Source organism: Ailuropoda melanoleuca, chromosome 4 (assembly GCF_002007445.2).
Source record: "Ailuropoda melanoleuca isolate Jingjing chromosome 4, ASM200744v2, whole genome shotgun sequence".
Lineage (NCBI taxonomy): Eukaryota > Metazoa > Chordata > Mammalia > Carnivora > Ursidae > Ailuropoda > Ailuropoda melanoleuca.
Genome location: NC_048221.1, coordinates 85,381,703 through 85,405,286, shown reverse-complemented (window position 1 = coordinate 85,405,286; position 23,584 = coordinate 85,381,703). Strand labels below are relative to the sequence as shown.

The window sequence follows — 23,584 nt, the reverse complement described above, 5'->3', positions numbered from 1 at the left end:
AGATGAGTACACTCTTAATCCCCTTCACCTATTTCACCCATTCTTCCATCCACATCCCCTGTAATAACCATCAGTTCTTTATAGTCAAGAATCTGGTTTTTTATTTCCTCCCCCCCCTTTGTTTGTTTTTCTTAAATTCCACGTATGAGTGAGATTATATGGTATTAGTCTTTCTCTTACTGACTTATTTCGCTTAGCATTATACTCTCTGGATCCATACATGTCCTTGCAAATGGCATGATTTCATTCTTTTTAAAAATTCTTTATTTAAATTCAATTTAGTTAACATACACTGCATTATTAGCTAGCAGGGTAGAATTTAGTGATTACTTGGTTGCATGTAACACCCAGTGCTCATTATATCCAGTGTCCTTTTTAATTAATGCTCATCACCCAATTACCCCTTACTCTGATCTACCTTCCCTCCAGCAATCCTCTTTGTTTCCTAGAGTTCAACATCTCTTTTGGTCTGCCTCCCTCTCTCTTTTCATCTTACTTTATTTTTCCTTCTCTTCCCCTGTTTTGTTTATCTGTTTTGTTTCCTAAATACCACATATGATTAAAATCATACCATATTTGTCTTTCTCTGACATATTTCAGTTAGCATAGTACCCTCTAGCTCCATCCTGATTCTTTTTCTTATTGGTGAGTAATATCGTGTGTGTGTGTATGTATGTGGTACATCTTTATCCATTCATCTATCAGTGGGCACTTGGGCTGCTTCCATAGCTTGGCTGTTGTAAATAATGCTGCAATAAACATAGGGGTGCATATATCCTTTCAAATTAGTGTTTTCGTATTCTTGAGATAAATACCCAATAATACGACTATTGTATCATAGGGTAGTTCTATTTTTAATTTGTTCAGGAACCTCCATAATGTTTTCCACAGTGGCTGTGCCAGTTTCTATTCCCAGCGGAGGGTTTCTTTTTCTCCACATCTTCACCAACAATTTTTGTTTCTTGTATTTTTGATTTTGGCCATTCTGACAGGTGTGAAGTGATATCTCCTTGTGGGTTTGATTTGCATTTTCCTGATGATGAGTGATGTTGAGCATCTTTTCATGGGTCTGTTGGCCATCTGTATGTCTTCTTTGGAGAAATCTCTGTTCATATCTTCTGTGCATTTTTAATTGGATTATTTGTGTGTGTGTGTGTTGAATTGTATAAGTTCTTTGTATATTTTAGATACTAATCCTTTATTAGATATGTCATTTGCAAGCATCGTCTCACATTTGGTAGGTTCTTTTTTAGTTTTGTTGGTTGTTTTGCTGCACAGAGACTTTTTATTTTGATGTATTCCCAATAGTTTATTTTTGCTTTGGTTTCCTTTGCCTCAGGAGATCATCTAGAAAGATGTTGCTATGGCTGATGTCAGAGAAATTACTGCCTGTGCTCTCTTCTAGGATTTTTATGATTTCAGGTCTTACATTTAGGTCTTTAATCCACCTTGAGTTTATTTTTTGTGTATGGTGTAAGAAAGTAGTCCAGTTTCATTGTTTTGAATGTAGCTATCCAGTTTTCCAACACCATTTGTTTTGAAGAGACTTTTTCCCCATTGTACCTTCATTCCTTCTTTGTGGAAGATTAATTGACCATGTAATTGTGGGTTTATTTTTGGGCTTTCTGTTGTATTCCATTGGCCTGTGTGTTTTTGTGCTAGTACTTTACTGTTTTGATTACTACTGCTTTGTAATACAACTTGAAGTCTAGAATTGTGATACCTCCAGATATCTTTTTCTTTTTCAAGATTGCTTTGTCTGTTTGGGGTCTTCTGGGGTTCCATACAAATTTTAGGATTGTTTGTTCTAGTTCTGTGAAAAATGGTGTTGGCATTTGGATAGGGATTGCATTAAATCTGTAGATTGCTTTGGGGGTAGTATGACAACATTTGTTCTTTGAACCCGTGAGCATGGAATGTCTTTACATTTCTTTGTGTTGTCTTGAATTTCTTTCATCAGTGTTTTATAGTTTTCAGAGTATAGGTCTTTCACCTCCTTGGTTAAGTGTATTCCTAGGTATTTTATTATTTTTGATGCAATTGTAAATGGGGTTGTTTTTCTTAATTTCTCTTTATGCTACTTCATTATTAGTGTATGGAAATGCAGTGGATTTCTGTACATTGATTTTGTATCTTATGATTTTACTGAATTCATTCTTCAGTTCTAGTTTTTTGATGGAGTCTTTAGGGTACTGTATATATAGTGTCATGTCATCTGCAAATAGTGAAAATTTTATTTTCTCCTTACCAATTTGGGTACTTTTTTTCCCCCTCCTTTTTCTTATCTGACTGCTGTGGCTAGGACTTCTACTACTATGTTTAATGAAAGTGGTGAGAGTAGACATCCTTACCTTGTTCCTAACTGTAAGGGAAAAGCTCTGTTTTTCACCTCACCATTAAGCATGATGTTAGCTGTGGGTTTTTCATATTAAGGTCTTCATTATGATGAAGTAAGTTCTCTCTAAACCTACTAGTATGTTCTTAAACGTAAGCATTCTCCACTCAAGCAGCACATAACTCTTCTTGGGTAAGAAAGTCTTACTAGGCTGATAGTAATAGGGGTAGGACTAAGGAAAAAAATAGGATAAGCTTAGAATAGTGGAAGAGTATGTCTGAGTTTAGTGTATAAATAGATGTAATGTGTACAGAGTTTAAAAGTAAACAGAAAAAGGCCCGTAAAAAAGTTCATTGTCCCCTAGCTCCTCAACTCCCCTTCTTCTTTCAGCTTTTTCAGATGCTGGCTTTGATATTAACCTCTGTATTCTGAAATAGTGTTGTTATGCTGCTGTTACTTCATGCATCAATTTTAAGTAAACTCTGAACTTTCGTTTCTGATATATAGAGATTACATTTTTTTATTCTTCCCTATTTTCTCAGGGTAATTCTAAAAATAACAATTCTGGTCAGTGGCAAGCCAGAAAAGGTTCTATGGGTCATTTTATATTTTACAAGAAATATATTCTTGTTTATCTTCTGTTATCTTTTTGTTTCCTGGAGTTTACTGGCTTGTTTTTAAATAGTTTTCCAGTTGTGGATCACTAATTCTTGCCAAACTCTTCAACCTATCTTATTACTAGTTTTTACATTTTTATGCATCATTATGTGATCTGTTATTTCCTTCCCTTTCCCCTTTCCTGGATCTTCTTTGGCCTTTATCTTCCTACTCCATTTGTTGGTTTCTCATTAGGGGTACTAAATAGTGCTCCTCTCTTCAGATCATCTGTGAAATTTCTTTTGCTTTTCTGTTGTTTTGGATGTCGAGGTTCCTGGATTCCATGTTAACATCTTTATTGGTTTACTATTTTTGGTTTGTCAGAATGACATCTTTTCTGAGAAGGGGTCCATGGGAGACAAATGTTTTTTAGACCTTCCAGGCTGAAAAGTTTCTGTTCTACCCTTAATCTTATTGAAGACTTTTGGATACAGAATTCTAGGTAGAGAATGATTTTTTTTCAGAAATTTAAATGTATTGCTCCATTGTGTTCTACCTTCTTTCTGATACTGCTTTGAGATTTTTACATTTATTTTTATTTAAGATTTATTTTAGAGAGCTCATGCTCTCTCGAGCTCTCTCTCTAAAGGGGCAGAGGGAGAGGGAGAGAGAATCTGAAGCAGACTCCCTGCTGAGCATGGAGTCGTTGTGGAGCTCAATCTTAAGACTCTGTGATCATGTCCTGAGCTAAAGTCAAGAGTCAGACGCTTAACCTATTGTACCACCCAGGTGCCCCTTATTTTTATTATTATTATTTTTTTAAGTAAGCTTTATGCTTACCGTGGGGCTTGAATATACGACCCTGAGATCAGGAGTTCCATGCTCTGCAGAGTGAGCCAGGCAGACCCCCCCCCCCCCCCCCCCCCCCCCCCCCCGCGNCCGCCCACCTGCCCAGTATTGCTTTGGAGAAATACTAGCTATTTTTATTCCTGAGCTTTTCCTTGTCACTCTTTCCACTCTCTGTGAAAGCTTTTAGGATGTTTATTCACCCCCCCTCAGCTTCAGTAATTTCATGATAGATGTTTTGGTGGGCTTTTCAGTCCTGATTTTTTATTTCATAATTTCTTCACTTCTATATTTTCTACTCTGTCTTCTTGGAAGTATTATGAGTCAGATACTGTATCTCCTTGATTGATGGTATACTTTTCTTTATCTCCCCATTATCTTTTTTTAATCTATTCCTTCTAGGACATTTTTTCACTTTCACCATCTGGACCTTCTGTTGAGTTTTACAGATTGGTATACTTTTATTTATTTTCATTTATTTTTAAGTGTTACTTATTTAATCTCTACACTCCCATGTGGAGCTTGAACTCACGTCCCTGAGATCAAGAGTTGTGTGTTCTTCCTACTGTCAGATTGCTATAATTCTAATTGGTTTTTAACTTGTGACTGATAGATATGCAAAAGCTATGTAATGTATATTTGTACACATTGAAGGGCTCTATTTTGTAGTTTGAATGTGGTTTTTAGATGGTACTCTGTTCTTGTTTCAGTAATCCAGTATCTTTTTTGTCTCTGAAAAAATTGATTAAAACCTTTCTTCTTCCTGCATTTTTCTGCTTTCTCTGAATTTCTTTTTACCATTTGTTTTGATCTGCCTTTCGCGATCCAGCTTTCCTTGCAAGTCTTATTGACTATCCATTCATGGTTAAGAGATGGGCACTGAATACGGATGGGAAGTTCTTTGTGGGTGGGGGTACCTCAGATGTTAGTCTACACTGTAGGATGGTAACGTGGTGAGAAAGCTTCATCACCAGAGATAAATGGGCTTTTCTCTTAGATATTCATATTCTCTAAGAGATATATCTTTAAGTCTTTGGCCTTGAGTTATTTTAGTCTGGTTGATGGCCAGGGAAGGTTAGTTGGGGAGGTTTCACCATTCAGTCATAGTATCACTTAATCTTCTGTTTATTGTATTATTATTATTTCTGCCTTCTTTAACATCTGGTGTTCCTGAGTTTATCTTGTTCATTTCATGTACTGGAAAAACTTCTTGTTTCCCAAGTAGAGAATAGTATCATGGCTGTCTGAATTGGGAAACTGCAGGTTTTAACTGTACCTTTCATTTAGTCCTGTTTTCTGCCTATGCTTCATCTCTGCCTTTAGATGTATCTTGATGCTCTTTATTCCTGAGCCTTTTCAGTGTTCTGTAGGGTGGGTATTTTTGCTGATAAATCTTTCCGTAGCCCCTTCCAAGTTTATTTCGTTCTAAGTCACTTACTATTCCTCCCTTTTCTGTCGTCCAAAATTTGTTGGCTATTTGTTACTTCCATTATCTCTTTCCTTATGGAGTTAAGGATCTTTTTTTCTTTTAGTATTTTTGTAGTGGGTTTTTAAACAGATGAGAAATAAACTTTAGTATAAAATGAAGCTGGGCTTAACTGAAAGTGATGTTTGTTTATTTAAAAACACTTTCTCCTTCTGCATTGTGGGTTATGGGTATAGAGAGAAATGCTGTATTGAGCATTCAAATACCTAGACTTTACAGAATGGAGTGTCATACAATAAAGTGTATAACTTAACATAATTATTTAAAGATATATGTGTGTGTATTTGTGTATCTTCACTTAGACTGTCAGTTCTCCTTGAATTCGTATATTTTGGATCTGTAAGTACCTAGATTCAGTTCTGTGTTACTTTTTGTCTTTTTTTTTTTTTTTTTTAAGATTTTATTTGACAGAGAGCACAAGCAGGGGAGTGGCAGGCAGAGAGAGAGGGAGAAGCAGCCTCCACATGGAGCAAGGAGCCCCAGGTGGGATTCCATCCCAGGACCCTGGGATCATGACCTAAGCCGAAGGCAGATGCTTAACTGACTGAACCACCCATAGTATTTTTGTCTTTTTAAGATTAGTTTCCTAGTCCATTAAATGCCCCTATTGCCTGCCAGTGAATTTTTAAAATAAATTTGATTGGCTCTTTGACTCACCTAATCCAAATCTGACTTCAAGGTGTTTTTTTGGAAGGAACTAAGATTCCTTTTGCACTAAAGAAACATATTCAAGGGGCTTCTGGGTGGCTTATTCGGTTAAGTGGCTACCTTTCGCTCAGGTCGTGATCTCAGGGTCCTGGGATCGAGTCCCGAATCAGGCTCCCTGCTCGATGGGCAGCCTGCTTTCCCTCTCTACTGCTTGTGCTGTCCCATGCTCTCGCTCTTAAATAAATAAAATCTTTTTAGAAAGGTACTCAAATGTATAGTTCTTCACTTTGAACTTGGATTTTCTTGAACCTAAAGAAAAACTGTTGATAAGAAAAACTTTAGAAGTAATAAGTTAATTTTTCTTCTTGTAGAAATTATGGTAATACAGAATTTTAAAAGTGGAAGAGTTCTTAGAAGTGAACTCCCTTTCATTTTGCCACTGAGGAGACAGGCCAGATGTATTATTTATCTATTTCTGTGTAACATACTACTCAAAAAGCAGTATCTTAAAACAGCAATAAACATTAATCCTCAGAGTTTTATGGATAGGAATTTGGGAATGGCTTTGTTGATTGGATTGGGCCTGGAGTTTTCAGGAGGTTGTGGTCAAGTTATTGGCCAGGTTGTAGTTATCCCAAGCCTTATGTGGGATTTGGTGGGTCTATTTCCAAGTTGGCTCACTTGGCTGGCAAGTTGGTGCTTGTTGTTAGTGGGACCCGCGCTCAGTTTTTTCTCCTGTGGACTACAACATGAGCTGCTTGACTATTTTACAACATGTTAACTGGCTTCCCTCAGAGCGAGTGATCTAGAAGAGAGCACGACGAAGTGGCAGTGTTTCTTATGACCTAGTTTCAGATGTCACACAGTCATTTCTGCCACATTCCATTCATTGGATGTTAGTCATTAAGTCTGTTCCACATTCAAGGGGAGGAAAATTGGGCTTCCCTTTCTAAAGGGAAGAATATTAAAGAATTTGTGGCTATACTTCAGATCTGCCACACTTGGAGAAATGATGTTAACATGGCCATATAGGGAGTTGGTGTTTTATTTGGACTACAATAGGGATCATTTGATTTGCTAATATAACTACAAATTGTAAGTAATAGTTTACTCTGTCATTGGCTGTGGTCATTTTTTTTTTTTTTTAAGATTTTATTTTTTATTTGACAGATAGAGACAGCCAGCGAGAGAGGGAACACAAGCAGGGGGAGTGGGAGAGGGAGAAGCAGGCTCCCAGCAGAGGAGCCTGATGTGGGACTCGATCCCAGAACGCTGGGATCACGCCCTGAGCCAAAGGCAGACGCTTAACGACTGCGCCACCCAGGCGCCCCTGTGGTCATTTTTTTAAAAGATTTTATTCATTTATTTGAGAGAGAGCGAGTATGCGTGCAAGAGAACACAAGTGGAGGGAAAGGGTGGAGGAGTAGAGGGGGAGGGAGAGCCAGGCTCCCTGCTGAGCAGGGAGCCCACCGTGGTGCTTGCTCCCAGGACCCCGAGATCATGACCTAAGCTGAAGGCAGACATTGAACCGACTGAACCACCCAGGCACCCCGTATGTAGTTATTCTTATAATATGGTACTTGAGTATCATTTATTTGATTTACCAGACTCTTTAATCATTCACGGTATTGCCAGGCATTATGCTAACTGAACATGTCTAAGAGAACTAGATTTGTTTGTAATAATTACTGACTCTTACTGTATTTTCTCACGCACACACACACACACACACACACACTGAAGGGTGTTGAGTGTATGTGTTATTCCTAAATGCTCTCGATCAGCCAAATAGTGTAGGAATGCCCTTCCCAAGTTAGCTTTTAAGCAAATTACTATTATTTTTTAAGATTTATATATTTACTTAGAGCGAGCAAGCAGGGAGAGGGCCAGAGGGAGAGAGAATCCTGAAGTAGACTTGCTGCTGAGCATGGAGCCAGATGCGGGGCTTGATCCCAGGACCTTGAGACCATGACCTAAGCTGAAATCAAGAACCAGCTGCCCAACCAAGGGAGCAACCCAGGCGCCCTGCCTTCAAGCAAATCATTAGTGTTAAAATACAACTTTTTTATAAACTACAAATCCCTTTGCATAAAATAAACAATTAGCTTTACTAATACGGGTTTTATTTTAGCCTGTTTCCTGATAGACATAAACATACATTTAGTACTCAGTACTTAGAGAAGCAAAGATATATGCCACAGTTCTTGTTTTTAAATAGTTCTTTGTGTAGAAGGGCAGATAAATAATATAGGCATAAAATTGAAGACTGTAATTGTCAACCTAATATGGTGACTTTTTACTACCCAGAGTACCAGTTTTTGGTGGGACGCTCTCTTTATAAATTACTGTTTTGCTACCCTGTCAGGAAGGAGGAGGTAAAAACTGGGGGGGGGGGAGTACTTTAGTATTTGCTTACTTTTAGATTTTATATTACTTACTTAAAACACATAATGGTTGTCTCTCTAGAAAGTATTAATCTATTGAAAAATTTTTTTTCTCTTATAGGCAATGTCTATGCTGCTTCAAGGAATATAAGCATTTGGAGATTTTTAACCAAGTAGTTTGTGCACTTATTAACTTAGTGATTGCCCAAGTTCAAGTACTCCGGGACCAGCTTTGTAAACATTGTACTACTATTAACATAGATTCCACGTGGCAAGATGAGACTAATCAAGTGGAAGAACCACTGAATATAGAAAGAGAGTGTAAAGAAGGAAGTACAGAAAGACAAAAATCCATAGAAAAAAAATCAAACTCTACAAGAACTTGTAATCTGACTGAAGAGGAATCTTCAAAGAGTTGTGATCCTTTTAGTTTATGGAGTACAGATGAGAAGGAAAAACTCTTACTATGTGTGGCAAAAATTTTTCAAATTCAGTTTCCTTTATATACTGCTTACAAGCATAATACTCATCCTACTATAGAGGTATGTAAACATAGATATAGTGAGTGTTTAGTAACATCAAGTTACCATTATGTTGACAGTTTCTCACTTAAGAATAAAAATGAAGACAGTTATTTTTGATGGAAAAATTTATAAAAATCACGATGGTTAGGAAAAGTATCCCAATTTTCTCTAGACTATTTCTGTAGCAGCTTGGGTTGAACATTTGCTTAACACAGCCCTATTAGGGAAAAATTTACACATTGAACTCAAAAATTAAACTGTCAGTCATCAAAACATTTTGCCGATATAGGTCTATTCTCTACTTCCTGTGACACTTGCAGAAAGTAGTAATTGAGGAAAAAAAGCATGTGGAATTTTGAATTTCATTCTCAGAAACATTGGTAACAGAATTTGGAATTCCTTTCATTAAGAAAACTTAACAAATACTCCTTAATTAATAGTTTTAAATGATAGTAATATCTTTTATATATCAAGATGCTTGATTCATTCCATTAGTGATATTTTTACAACTTTTCTGAGAGTTTAAAAACCTACCTTTGGTTTATTTAGATAACGGCATTACGTTGTACACATGGTGGCAATTGAGACAGTTATAGGGATAATGTATTATGTAAGTGACATGAAACAATTGAGATATATTATTTCTCCTGATTCTCTGAGTTGTCCAGGCAATTCTTTTGTTGGTTTTATGTGGCCTCCCTTAGGCAGTTGTATTTGCTTTGAAAATTGAAAGACTTTGAAGGTCCAACATGGTGTCACATATCTGACAGTTGGTACTGGGTGTTGTCTAAGGCTTTTTGGATTTTCTCCATATGGCCTCTTATTCTCCACTAGAGTTGATTGGCTTCTTTACATAGTGGTCTTAGAATTGATCCAGGAAGATGAATGTGTAAGTTATAAGGCCTCTTAAGGTCCAGCCCCTGAAATGACACAGTGTACTTTCTGCCACATTCTCTTGGTTGAAACAATTAACAAGGATAGCCTACATTCAAAGGGGTATGAAGTACACTCCATCTTTGGATGGTGGAAGAGGTAACATTTCATTTTAAACTTTAACATATCTACTACATGCTTTTAAAAAAAGTCTGCCTATTTTCTCCAGCTCATTTGTTCTGTAACCTTCATACTGACTTCTTTAAACTTATTTCTTCATCTTGGGGAAAAAAAAATAGTCATTTACTGAAAATGCTTTTATGTTGAAATGAGACTACTTAAAAACAGCCCAGGAGATAGGTATTCCCGTATTGGAATTCTACATAAGACTATTTTATTTTATTTTATTTTATTTTTTTTATTTTTTATTTATTTATTTATTTTTACAGATTTTATTTATTTATTTGACAGAGATAGAGACAGCCAGCGAGAGAGGGAACACAAGCAGGGCGAGTGGGAGAGGAAGAAGCAGGCTCACAGCAGAGGAGCCTGACGTGGGGCTCGATCCCATAACGCCGGGATCACGCCCTGAGCCGAAGGCAGACGTTTAACCGCTGTGCCACCCAGGCGCCCCTACATAAGACTATTTTAAATCCGATTGTGCTCTACCTTCTAGAATTCTTAGTCCATTATTTTTCCTTACATAATTTTTAATGAATTTTATGTGACATGAGATATTTAGTAAACATACTAAAACAATGTCAGCTAAGAATCTTTTTTCAACAAACGGGATCTATTTGTACAAGCCAGCAAAATTTAATCTTAACACAACGTGAATAGTGTTTTTAATGCCTTAAATTGATAATTGAAATACGCTGAAAATAGTTCAGTTAGACCCAGATACATGAAATTCATGCAAAATTTCTTAATAAAATTAAAATTTCCAGTTAAAAATCTCTTAACAATAGAACCATGGCAATACCAAATCTATTTTCTGCCTAAAATCAGTTTGCTCACCAGTTTGCCATTTTTAAAAAATGAGAAAAAAATAATCTCCAAATGTAAGCAAGTCACACTGCCCTACTTTCTCTTTTGAAATGAACTGCCTCCTTATTACTGTTCTTGAGGATCATTCCATGTGACTACTTAATTGAAAGCAATAGTTTCATGAGGTCTTTGAGGTGAAATTCTAATAAAAAACAACCTTAGATATAATGTAATACAGTGTTACATAGAATTCTCTCTTTATACAGAATTTGTGTGTTTCTGTAATACTCTGTTCATAATATAGCTGTTTCCCAGGTTTCAATATGTTAGTAAAGATCTGTTACAAATACTTGAAAAATGTATAGTTTCTATCCTAGTGGCCATGTGGTTAAATGGTAACAGTCCTATTTAACTTTGATTTTGACTTTTCTAAAGAGGCCCAAATTGGCTTAGACTATTTATTAAAAAGATTTTATTTGTCAGAGCACCCCCACAAGCAGGGGGAATGGCAGGCTTCCTGCTGAGCAAGGAGCCCAATGTGGGACTTGATCCCAGCCAGGACCCTGGGATCATGGTCTGAGCTGAAGGCAGACGCTAAACTGACCCAGGCGTCCCTGGGCTAAGACTCTTTAGAAGATGATTCAGTACTCATGTGCGCTGTGGCTTAAGAATCTAGTCAAACATCTTATTTTATATAAGAGGGAACTGGCTTTTTTTTTTTTTTAAGCTTATTTACTTATTTAGGTAATCTCTGCACCCAATGTGGGGCTCGAACTAATGACCCCAAGATCAAGAGTTGCATGCTCCTCTGACTGAGCCAGCCAGGTGCCCTAAGAGGGAACTGGCTTACACAGGCTAAAGGTTTTGGTCAAGTGTGCACAGCATATTGCTGAGAGAGTTGTGGAATTCAGTTCATTCTGCTATACTGCTTCTCAATCACCTCAAACTAATCTCTGTAGCTATTGTATTCATTGCCAGTAGTAAGAGGAGCTCAGAATCTCTCCTTCTCCCCATCCCTTCCTGTCTGTATCCTTCTTTCTTTTCTATCAAAGTTGATAATATTTTAAAAGATGTAATTAGAAATAAGTATTATCATGTTAGACCTTTTCTGGGGGACGGGGAGCTGTTGCATTCTTTTCTTAATCCTTAATCATAATGTGATATTCTGATATATTGCCCTAGTATTTTACGTTTTTATTCTAAGTAATATGAAGTGAGTATAATAATTATAGAAAGAAGTGAAACCACTGCACTTGTTAAAGGTGTGTGTAATATGATTAGGTAGACTAAATATAAATACATACATTATATTCCAAATTTCTGAATCTAGTTTGATTTTCTCTTGCCACCTTCCACTGACTGTTTTTATTTAATTCACCCTTTTAATGTATACAATTTAGTAAGTTGTAATATATTCCCACAGTTGTGCAACCATCACTACTGTCTAATTCCCATACAGAAGACTTCTTTTTAAGCAAAAATTGTATTCCTGATGCACTGGCTTTCAGTTTTTCATAGTTTGATCACAGAGCAGCATTTGTTTAATGAGATGTAGAATTACTTTCTGGTTACTCATTTATTTTTTCTTTGAAAGTAATAGGTAGATTTCTTTTTACTTCTGGAAATAGAATGGCGTTATCTTATTTAGTAAATGTGAGTTTTTCTGAAAGACAAAAACTAAACAGGTTTCTTAAGGTCTTTTTAGGGATCATCTAAAATTAGAACTTTTTTTTTTTTTTTTTAGAGATTTTATTTATTTATTTGACAGAGAGACAGCCAGCGAGAGAGGGAACACAAGCAGGGGGAGTAGGAGAGGAAGAGAAGCAGGCTCACAGCGGAGGAGCCTGATGTGGGGCTCGATCCCATAACGCCGGGATCATGCCCTGAGCCGAAGGCAGACGCTTAACTGCTGTGCCACCCAGGCGCCCCTAAAATTAGAACTTTTGAAACAAATGATATTGATTAAGCTTTTAGGGAGGTTTCCTAGTGTTGTTCCTACTGTTGTTACCTACAGATCTATGTTAACTCTTTATGTACTACTTAAAATGAGATTATAATGACACCTTAGGATAATGTCTTCATGTATCCAGAGTAGAAACAGGAAATGGTAAAACAGTTCTGAGTAGTCAAAATAGATGTAACCAAGTCCATGAGCAACATTTTTGCACATCAGAATAGAATTTTGTTAGGACATTTTCTAGCTGTGTCCATGATGGGCACTACAAATTTTGACTCCATTCTAAAATTACAGCATGGTTCACCTCGCCCATGAATGTGTACTTAATACCACAGGTGTTCTTACATTCTGGACTTACTGAAGACAAAACGTTTGGTGAGAATAATTTAAAGCTTTAACTGTGGTCCTGCAAGTAGAAGCTCAGGAATAGGGGCGCCTGGGTGGCTCTGTCGTTTAAGCGTTTGCCTTCAGCCTAAGGCGTGATCGCAGGTTCCTGGGATTGAGCCCTGCATCGGGCTCCCTGCTCCAGTGGGAGCCTGCTTCCTCTCCCTGTCGTGTTCCCTCTCTCGCTGGCTGTCTCTCTGTGAAATAAATAAATAAAATCCTTAAAAAAATAAAGCTCAGGAATAGATTTAGGTGTTGTACAGTTGGTTTAACAAGTGTTTTGACCTGTCTTAGGACAGTTTTTGATTACTTGGAAATTTGAGAGTTCTATGTGATGCCCTCAGTCATTTGTTTTCAAACTTTATTTCAGCAGTGGGGCTTACATAAAGCATGTAACAGCAATGAATGACAGGTTTCTTTGGCAGCTTTTTTCAGGTGAAAGTATACAGCTTTCTGATTATAAAAGTAACATTTTCAGTGTGACTAAAAATTACAGAATATACAAATATATACTTAAAAAAGCCTTGAACCTCTCTTCTTTCTCCATCTCAAAAAAACCATTGTTAGGAAATTAGTTCAGATTATTTCGGACATATAAGAAGTAATGAAAATCGCATTGTGTTCATAAGTCCTGATTTTTAAAAATGTAATACAAGATAGTCTCTTTCTATGCCTATACATATAGACCCACCTTAGCTTTTTTTTTTTTTTTTTAAAGATTTTATTTATTTATTTGACAGAGAGACAGCCAGTGAGAGGGGGAACACAAGCAGGGGGAGTGGGAGAGGAAGAAGCAGGCCCCCAGAATGAGCCTGACGTGGGGCTCGATCCCAGAATGCTGGGATCACGCCCTGAGCCAAAGGCAGACGCTTAACGACTGAGCCACCCAGGCGCCCATCACCTTAGCTTTTTAAAGGAATGACTTACCCATAAAAATCAATTGCTTAAAGTATATAATTTATTTATTTTTAGTAAATATACGGAGTTACGTAACCATTACCACATTCCATTTTCAGAACTATTCAGTCATCCCAAAAAGTACCCTCATGGCATTTCACCTTAGTTTTGACAGCTGCATAAGACCTTGGATGGTTATGCTACAATTTAATTAGCCGTCCAGTTGATGGATATTTGTTTCTAACTTTGAGATATAATTTCAGTGAGCATCATTAAACATTTTCCATTACTACCTTTATTAGTTGTTGGGATAAAATAACCAGAAGGTGAATTGCTGGGTCAAGGAGAATGTGCATTTTAAATATTGATAGATATTGCCAAATTATCCTCCAGTAAGGTCATTACCAGTTAATATTCTCACCAGCAATGGATGAGTATGCTTTCAAGTGGTTTAAATCATATGTATATAAAGCACATTGTGGAACTTGTGAGTATACATCTGGGGAATTCCAGAACAGTGTTTTAAAACCACTTACCTAAGTTATAATTTATTTTTGTAACAATTATCCCAATTCTTTATGGAAACATTATTGTTTAAAAAGGCAAAATAATATATAATACATAGCATAGAAAGGTTTCTTTAGAGAAGGCTTAAAATACTAGTTTCAGTTAAGAATACTGTTATTCATGATGAGAAGCAATAGCAAAATCTGTTTCAGGTTTTATAAACTCAATCTTTAGAATATTGTATTTTTTTGAGTACAGTTGACAGAAAATTTTTTTTTCTTTAGAGATTCTTACTTCGTAGGGTAACCTGATTGTGTTTACCTTTTTTTTTTTTTTTTTAAATCAGGATATATCAACCCAAGAAAGCAACATATTAGGGGCATTCTGTGATATGAATGTAAGTATTTATGTTTTTCTTATTCTCAGGTTTATGGAAAATTTGGTTTTTTGTTCATATAGGTCTTTGAGTTTATTTTTATGTCACATCAGTATCTTTTCCTTATTGGTAATAAAATGAAAATTATTCTTGAAGAGTTTAAAAATATTTTTTTCCCCCTCAGGATGTAGAAGTACCATTGCATTTGCTTCGTTATGTATGTTTGTTTTGTGGGAAAAATGGCCTTTCTCTCATGAAGGATTGCTTTGAATATGGAACTCCTGAAACATTGCCATTTCTTATAGCACATGCGTTTATTACAGTTGTATCTAATGTAAGTATTGTTTGGAATTGGTTTTAATCTTGGGAATAATGTCTAGGATTTTAGTAACATGAGTTTTATGTCCAGAAAAGATAGGTTTTGAGTAATTTGCTGCCGGTACAATAATTTTTTTCCTGGATTATATTTTGAAAAAATACAGAAGCCTTTTTAAAAAGGTCTTATAATAAAAATGGAATTTGTATAAATTTTTTTTTGAATTTGTATAAGTGAATGAATTTAAGTAAGTAAATTTAGCCATTTACTGCTTCTTTGTAAAATAGAAGATAGGTGGCTGTTCGGAAAACTCTTATCTTGATTTTAACTTCCTTGCCTGGGATTTTATACTTGGAAATTTTTGGCCTTTTAGAATTTTAGTTACTTAAAAAGATGGTTAGCTTAGGGTACTACTATAGTGTGCCTGACTTACCTCTATATTACAAGACCTAATAACATTTTTCTGCGTTTGTAAAGAAGATAATGATTTTATATGTTGTGAATATCAGTTACTGTGAAGCACAATAGATATGGAAGCAGAGATACTTTTTGTTTTATTGCACTTTGTTTTTTTGTGCTTCACAGATACTGAGATTTTTACAAAATGATGGTTTTTGGCAGCCTGTGTCAAGCAAATCAATTGATGCCATTTTCCCAGCAGCATTTGCTCACTTCGTGTGTGTCATTTCGGTGACTCTTGGAACATTTCAGACTTTTTCATTCTTACATTTGTTACGGTGATCAGTGATTACAACTCACTGAAAGCTCATATGATGGTTAGCATTTTTTAACAATAAAGAATTTTAATTCAGGTTTGTACATTATTTTTAGACATGCTACTTCACACTTAATAAACTATAGTGTAGTATAAACACAACTTATGTGCACTGGGAAACCAAAAAATTAATTTGACTTGCTTTATTGTGATATTAGCTTTATTGTAGTGGTCCAGAACTGAATATTTCTGAGATATGACTGTAATGAAATTGAGCACTATTTCATAGGTGTATTCACCATTTGCTTATTTTATGCGAAGTATGGCTAGTATCTTCTTCCACACTATGGTTTGCTTTTCATTCTCCTGTATCTGATAAGAGCTGTTATTATTCCTTAATCTTAGTGGTTTGTAATTTACCAAAGAAGTTTTTTGTTAGGGTTATGTTTTCATTTGTGAATGAAGTCTTTCTTATCCTAAGGTCATGAAGTTATTTTCCTGTATTCTGGAAGTCTTATTGTTTCACATTTTGATTACAGCTCAGTTGGAACTGATTTTTGTGTATGATGTGAGTGATCAAGATTAATTTTCCTTTTTTTTTTTTAAGATTTATTTATTTATTTTAGAGCATGAGCAGGAGGGGCAGAGGGAAAGGGACAGAGCATCTCAAGCCGACTCTGCACTCAGCACAGAGCCTGATGTGGGGCTCGATCTTACGACCCTGAGATCATGACCTGAGTCAAAACCAGGAGTCGGACCCTTAACTGACTGTGCCACCTAGTAGCCCCTGATTTTCTTTTTCTTACAGAGAAGCATTGGTCCTAACACTTGAGCAAAAGACAGTCCTTTCTTATTTCCCAGTACCATTTTTGTTATAAATTAGGTGTTGTCTTATGTGCATGTGTCTGGGATCTCTAGCATGTTACATTGGTCTCTTTGCTTAATGATCAGCTGTTTGCACACTATCTTAATTTCTGGAGCTTTATAACAAAACTTGCTGTCTGGTAAAACAAATTCTACCTTCCTGTAATTCTTCTACTTTTTTTTTTTTTTAAGGTATAATTGACATACAGTGTTATATCAGGAGGTGTAAAATGTAGCAAATCAGTATTAGTATATATTGCAAAATGTTTGTCACAATAAGTCTAGTTAATATCCGTCACCATTCATAGTTAACAAAATTCTTTTTTCTTGCCATGAGAACTTTTAAGAATTATTCTTAGCAACTTTCAAATATGCAATACAGTATTGTTAATTATAGTCACAATGCTGGACATCACCATACCCTGTCATTTTTAAAGCGTGTTTTGTCTCCTCTTGGATCTTTCTATTTGGAATCAATGCCTAATTTCTACATATAAACTTTTTGGGTTGCTATGAGTCTATAGGTCAGTTTGGGGAGAATGATCATTTCTGCAGTATTGAGTCTCCTTATCTGTAAATATGGTAAATGTGTTTTATTTGCATGTTCTTAAATTTCTCTCATAATTTTCTGTGTTTCTGTATAGATGTGTTACATGTCCTTTTTTCTTAACAATTTTTATTTTTATTTATTTTTTCTTTGAAGTAGGCTCCATGTCCAGTGTGGGGCTCAGATTCATGACCCTGAGATCATGAGTCGCATGCTCTACAGACTGAGCCAGCCAGGCACCCCCATGATAATTTTTTTTTTATAATTTTATTTCATCACGATAAATATTTTTCAGTCCCCATCCTCTAGCTCCCTCACCCCCCACCCCCCTCCCTTCTGATAAACATCAGTTCTCTGTAGTTAAGAGTCTCTGCTTTTGTCTCTTTTTTTCCTTTTTCCTCACTGGTTTCTTGAATTCCACATATGAGTGAGATCATATGGTATTTGTCTTTCTCTGTTTTATTTAGCTTAGCATTATACTCTCTAGCTCTATCCATGTCATTGAAAATGGCAAAATGTCATTCTTTTTTATGGCTGAGTAATATTCCATTCTATATGTGCCACATCTTGATCCGTTCATTTGTCAGTGGGCACTTGGGCTGCTTCTGTAGTTTGGCTATTGTAAGTAATGCTGCAATAAACATAGGGGTGCATATATCCTTCTGAATTAGTGTTTTCATTTTCTTTGGGTAAATAGCCAGTAGTGTGATTATTGGATCCTAGGGTACCTAATTCTATTTTTAATTTGTTGAGGAATCTCCATACTGTCTTCCCCAGTAGCTGTACCAGTTTGCATTCCCACCAACAGTTGCATCCTCACCAACAATTGTTTCTTGTGTTTTTGATTTTAGCCATTTTGATAGGTATGAGGTGAAATCTCACTGTAGTTTTGTTTCCCTGATGAAGAGTGGTGTTGAGCATCTTTTCATGTGTGTTGGCCATCTGTATGTCGTCTTTGGAGAAACGTCTGTTCATGTCTTCTGCCCATTTTTAATTGGATTATTTTTTGTGTGTATGTGTGTTGAGTTATGTAAGTTCTTTATATATTTTGGATACTAACCCTTTATCAGATATGTCATTTGCAAGCATCTTCTCCCATTTGGTAGGTTGCCTTTTAGTTTTATTGATTGTTTCCTTTGCTGTGCAGAGACTTTTTATTTTGATGTAGTTCCAGTAGTAGTTTTTGCTTTGGTTTCCTTTGCCTCAGGAGATACATCTAGAAAAAGTTGCTATGGCTGATGTCAGAGAAATTACTGTCTGTGCTCTCTTGTAGGATTTTTATGATTTCAGGTCTTACATTTAGGTCTTTAATCCACTTTGAGTTTATTTTTTGTGTATGATGTAAGAAAGTAGTCCAGTTTCATTGTTTTGCGTGTAGCTATCCAGTTTTCCCAACACCATTTGTTGAAGAGAGTGTCTTTTTCCCCATTGTATCTTCATTCCTTCTTTGTGAAAGATTAATTGACAATATAATTGTGGGTTTGTTTCTGGACTTTGTGTTCTATCCCATTGATTTATGTGTCTGTTTTTATGTCTGTACTGTTGTGTCTGTACTGTTTTTTGTTTTTTAAGGTTTTATTTATTTATCTATTTTAGAGCACACGAGTGAGGGAGGGGCCAAGGGAGAAGGAGATAGAGAATCCCAAGCAGACTCTGCGCTGAGCGTGGAGCCTGACGTGGGTCCAGTCCCATGACTCAGAGATCATGACCCAAGTGGAAACCAAGCAGATGCTCAACCGACTGAGCCACCCAGGTGCCCCCCAGTACCATACTGTTTTGATTACTACTGATTTGTAATACAGCTTGAAGTTGTATTACCTGGAATTGTTTCACTTCCAGATTTGTTTTTCTTTTTCAAGATTGCTTTGGCTTTTCGTGGTCTTCTGTGGTTCCATACAGATTTTAGGGTTGTTTTAGTTCTGTGAAAAATGCTGTTGGTATTTGCATAGGGATTGCATTAAATGTGTAGATTGCTTTGGGTAGTAGGGACATTTTAACAGTATTTATTCTTTAAACCCGTGAATGTGGAATATCTTTCTGTTTCTTTGCATTGTCTTGAATTGCTTTATAGAAGTTTCAGAGTATAGGGGCGCCTGGGTGGCACAGCGGTTAAGTGTCTGCCTTCGCCTCAGGGCGCGATCCCGGCGTTATGGTATCGAGCCCCCATCAGGCTCCTCCGCTGGGAGCCTGCTTCTTCCTCTCCCCCTCCCCCTGCTTGTGTTCCCTCTCTCGCTGGCTGTCTCTATCTCTGTCGAATAAATAAATAGAATCTTAAAAAAAAAAAAAAAGTTTCAGAGCATAGGTCTTTCACGTCCTTGGTTAAGTGTCTTCCTAGATATTTTATTATTTTTGGTGCAATTGTAAATGGGGTGGTTTTTCTTAATTTCTCTTTCTGTTGCTTCATTATTAGTGTACAGAAATGCAGTGGGTGGATTTCTGTACATTGATTTTGTGTATTTTGATTTTCTTGGATTCATTTATCAGTTCTAGTGTTCTGGAGGAGTCTTTAGGGTACTGTATATATAATATCATGTCATCTGCAAATAGTGAAAATTTTATTTCCTCCTTACTGATTTTGATACCTTTTTTTCCTTTTTCTTGTCTGATTGCTGTGGCTAGGACTTCTACTAGCATCTTGATTAAAAGTGGTTAAGAGTGGACTTCTTGTCTTATTCCTGACCTTACGGGAAAAGCTCTCAAGTTTTTCACCACTAAGTCTGATGTTGGCTCTGGGTTTTTCATATAAGGCCTTTGTTGTGTTGAGATATGTTCCGTCTAGACCTACTTTGTTTTGAGAGTTTTTACAATGAATGGGTGTTGTACTTTGTCACATGCTTTTTCTGCACTTATTGAAATGATCATATGGTTTTTATCCTTTCTCTTGTTTATGTGATGTGTCATACTGATTGGCGGATATTGAGCCATCTTGCATCCTGGGAATAAATGCCACTTGATTGGTGGTGTATGATTTTTTTTTTTTAATGTTTTGTTGGATTTGGTTTGCTAATAATATTGTTGGGGATTTTTGCATCCATATTCGTAAGAGCTGTTGGCCTCTAGTTCTCTTTTATTATGGTGTCTTTATCAGGTTTTTATTTCAAGGTGATACTGGTGTCCTAGAATGAATTTAGAAGTTCCTTCCTCTTCTGTTTGTGGAATAGTTTGAGAAGAATAGGTATTTATTCTTCTTTAAATGGTTGGTAGAAATATCTGTGAAGCCATCTGGTCATGGACTTGTATTTTTTGGGAGTTTTTGATTACAGATTCAACTTCGTTATTGGTAATTGGTCTATTCAAATTTTCTATTTATTCCTGCTTTAGTTTTGGTAGGTTATATGTTTCTTGGAATTTATCCATTTACTCTAAGCTGTCTGTTTTGTTGGCATATAGGTTTTCATAATGTTCTAAAATTGTATTTCTTTGGTGTAGCGATTATGTTTCTTTAGGTCCTTTCTCTTTCCCTCTCTCTCTTTTTTTAGGAGTCGTACTAGAGGTTTATCACTTTTGTTCACCTTCTCAGTGAACCAGCTCCTGGTTTCCTCTGTTCTGTTGTTTCTTTTTAGTTTGCGTATCATTTATGTCTGCTCTGATCTTTATTATTTCCTTTCCTTTCCTGGGTTTGGGTTTTGTTTGTTCTTTTTCTAGCTCCTTTAGGTGTAAAGTTAAGTTGTTTATTTGAGATTATTCATACTTCTTGAGGTAGGCTCAACACTTTCCTCTTTTTAAATATATGTTTTTTTAAAGATTATTTATTTGACAGAGAGAAAGAACACAAGCAGGGAGAGTGGGAGAGAGAAGCAGGCTCCGTGCAGAGGAGGGAGCGCAATGTGGGGCTCAATCCCAGGACCCTGGGATCACAACCTGAGCTGAAGGCAGATGCTTAACTGACTGAGCTACCCAGGTGTCCCTTAAGCTTCTGTTTTTAAGTAATTGCTCCACTCAAAATGGGGTTTGAAACCACAGTCCCGAAATAAACAGTTGCATGCTCCACTGCTTGAGCCAGCCTATATACTTCTCTTTTGCTGTATCCTCAAGATTTTGGACTTTTGTGTTTTCATAGTTTTTTTATTTCTTCTGTGATTTTTTCCCCCATTGTTTATTTATTTTAAAGATTTTATTTATTTATTGACACAGAGATAGCACATGCACAAGCAGGGGGAGCAGCAGTGGGAAAGGGAGAAGCAGGCTCCCCACTGAGCAGGGAACCCAGTGTGGGGCTTGATCCCAGGATCATGACATGAGCCAAAGGCAGACAATTAACCGACGGAGCTACCCAGGCACCCCCATTCATTATTTAGTAGCATGTTATTTAACCCCCATGTATTTATGTTCTTTCCAGAGTTTTTCTTGTGGTTGATTTCTGGGTTTATAGCATTGTGGTTAGAAAAGATGTGTAACATGACTTCGATTGTTTTGAATTTGTTGAGATTTGGTTTTTGGCGTAGTAAGTATATTGGAAAATGTTCCATGTGCACTTGAAAAGAATGTGCATTCTGTTTTACAGTGGAATGTTCTGAATATGTCTGTTAAATCCATGTCCAGTGTGTCATTTCAGAGCCACTGTTTGCTTGTTGATTTTCTGTCTGCATGATCTGTCCATTGATGTAAGTGGAGTGTTAAAGTTCCCTACTACTATTATGTTTCTGTTGACTGTTTCCTTTTAGTTTGTTAATAACTCTTTTATGTATTTGGGTGCTCCCGTGTTGGGTGCATAAATATTTAAAATTATTATATCTTCTTGTTGGATTGTCTCATTATTCTCTTGTATCTTTCTTTGTCTCTTGTTACAATCTTTGTTTTAAAGTCTTACTGTTTTCTGATACAAATATTGCTACCTTGGCTTTCTTTAGATAACCATTTGCATGATAAATGTTTCTCCATTTCCTCACTTTTTTATTATTTATTTATTTAATTTATTTAATGCATGCGAATGGGGAAGGAGCAAAGGGAGAGGGGCAAGTGGACTGTGTGCTGAGCTGGATGTGGGGCTCGATCCCATCACCCTGAGATTGTTCTGAGCCAAAATCAAGAGACGGATGCTCAGCCAACTCAGTCACCCAGGCGCCCCTCCATCCTCTCACTTTCAGTCTACACTTGTCTTTCAGTGTGTACTGAGTCTGTTGTAGGCAGCGTTCTAGATGGGTCTTGCTTTATTATCCATTCCATCACTGTGTCTTTTGATTGGGGTGTTTAATCCATTTACGTTCAAAGTACTTATTGATATGTATTTATCTCCATTTTATTACTTGTGATTGTTTCTGTAAATTTTTTTCTGATTCTTCGCTTGTGCTCTTTCATGGTTTGTTGGCTCTAGTAATATAGTTGCATTCCTTTCACTTTATTGTTTGCGTATTATTGGTTTCTGACTTGAGGTTGCCATTAGGTTTGTATATAACATCTTATGCAATAGCAGTCTGTATCAAGTTGATGGTCATTTAAGTTTATTTTTTAAGGTTTTATTTATTTTAGTGAAATAGAGCAGTTGAGCACGAGTGGGGGGAGGGGCAGAGGGAAAGAATCCTCAAGCAGACTCTCCACTGAGTGAGGTTCCAGATGTGGGGCTTGATCCCACGACCCATGGGATCATGACCTCAGGTGAAACCAAGAGTCGAACAGCCAACCGAAGGAGCCACCCAGGTGCCCCTTATTTTAATGGTTTTACTTTTTTAAATTTTAGATTCCATTATAATTAAAATATATTACTAGTTTCTGCTTAAGTTTAAATCCCTTCTTTACCCTTCCCTGAACGTTTTAGGTATATGGTGTCATATTTTACATCCTTTTTTTTTTTTCCTTTTTTTAAGATTTTATTTGACAGAAAGAGCCTGAGTGGGGGGAGGGGCAGAGTGAGAAGCAGACTGCCCACTGAACAGGGAGCCTGATGTGCGGCTCAATCCCAGGACCCCCGGGATCATGACTTGAGCCAAAGGCAGACACCCAACTGACTGAGCCACCTATGCTCCCCTGCTTTTACTTTTCATACTCATTTATGGTCTTTACTTTTTATTCTAAGAGTCCCCTTTAGTATTTCTTGTAGGTCTGGTTTAATGGTCATGTACTCCTTCAGTTTTTGTTTGAGAAACTCTTTATCTATTGTATTCTGAATGATGGCCTTGCCTAGATAGAGTATTATTGGCTGCAGATTTTTCCCTTTGAACGCTTTGAATATTTCCTGACGCCTCCTTCTGGTCTGCAGAGTTTCTGCTGAAAAATATGCTCATAGCCTTACAGGTTTCCCTTGTTTGTAACTGTCTCCTCTTGCTGCTTTAAATTTTTTTTCTTTATTGCTAGTTTTTGCTGTTTTAATTACTGTGTGTCTTGGTGTCGAGCTCCTTGCATTG

General features: G+C 36.6%; 1 protein-coding gene across 10 annotated transcripts in view; it reads left to right on the top strand.

The window, feature by feature from the left end:
• Positions 1-23,584, top strand: part of USP34 (ubiquitin specific peptidase 34) — a 236,367-nt gene that overhangs the window by 41,260 nt on the left and 171,523 nt on the right. For 9 of the 10 annotated variants that reach the window (XR_004624915.1, XM_034659188.1, XM_034659190.1 and 6 more), the window contains exons 3-5: positions 8,418-8,838; positions 14,772-14,822; positions 14,986-15,135. Coding sequence is in view for 9 of the 10 variants with exons in the window: in XM_034659188.1 (XP_034515079.1) it covers positions 8,418-8,838; positions 14,772-14,822; positions 14,986-15,135 (622 nt within the window). In the remaining variant the exon portion in view is untranslated. The remainder of the gene's footprint in view (positions 1-8,417; positions 8,839-14,771; positions 14,823-14,985; positions 15,136-23,584) is intronic. The other variant, XM_034659192.1, reaches the window with a different exon arrangement.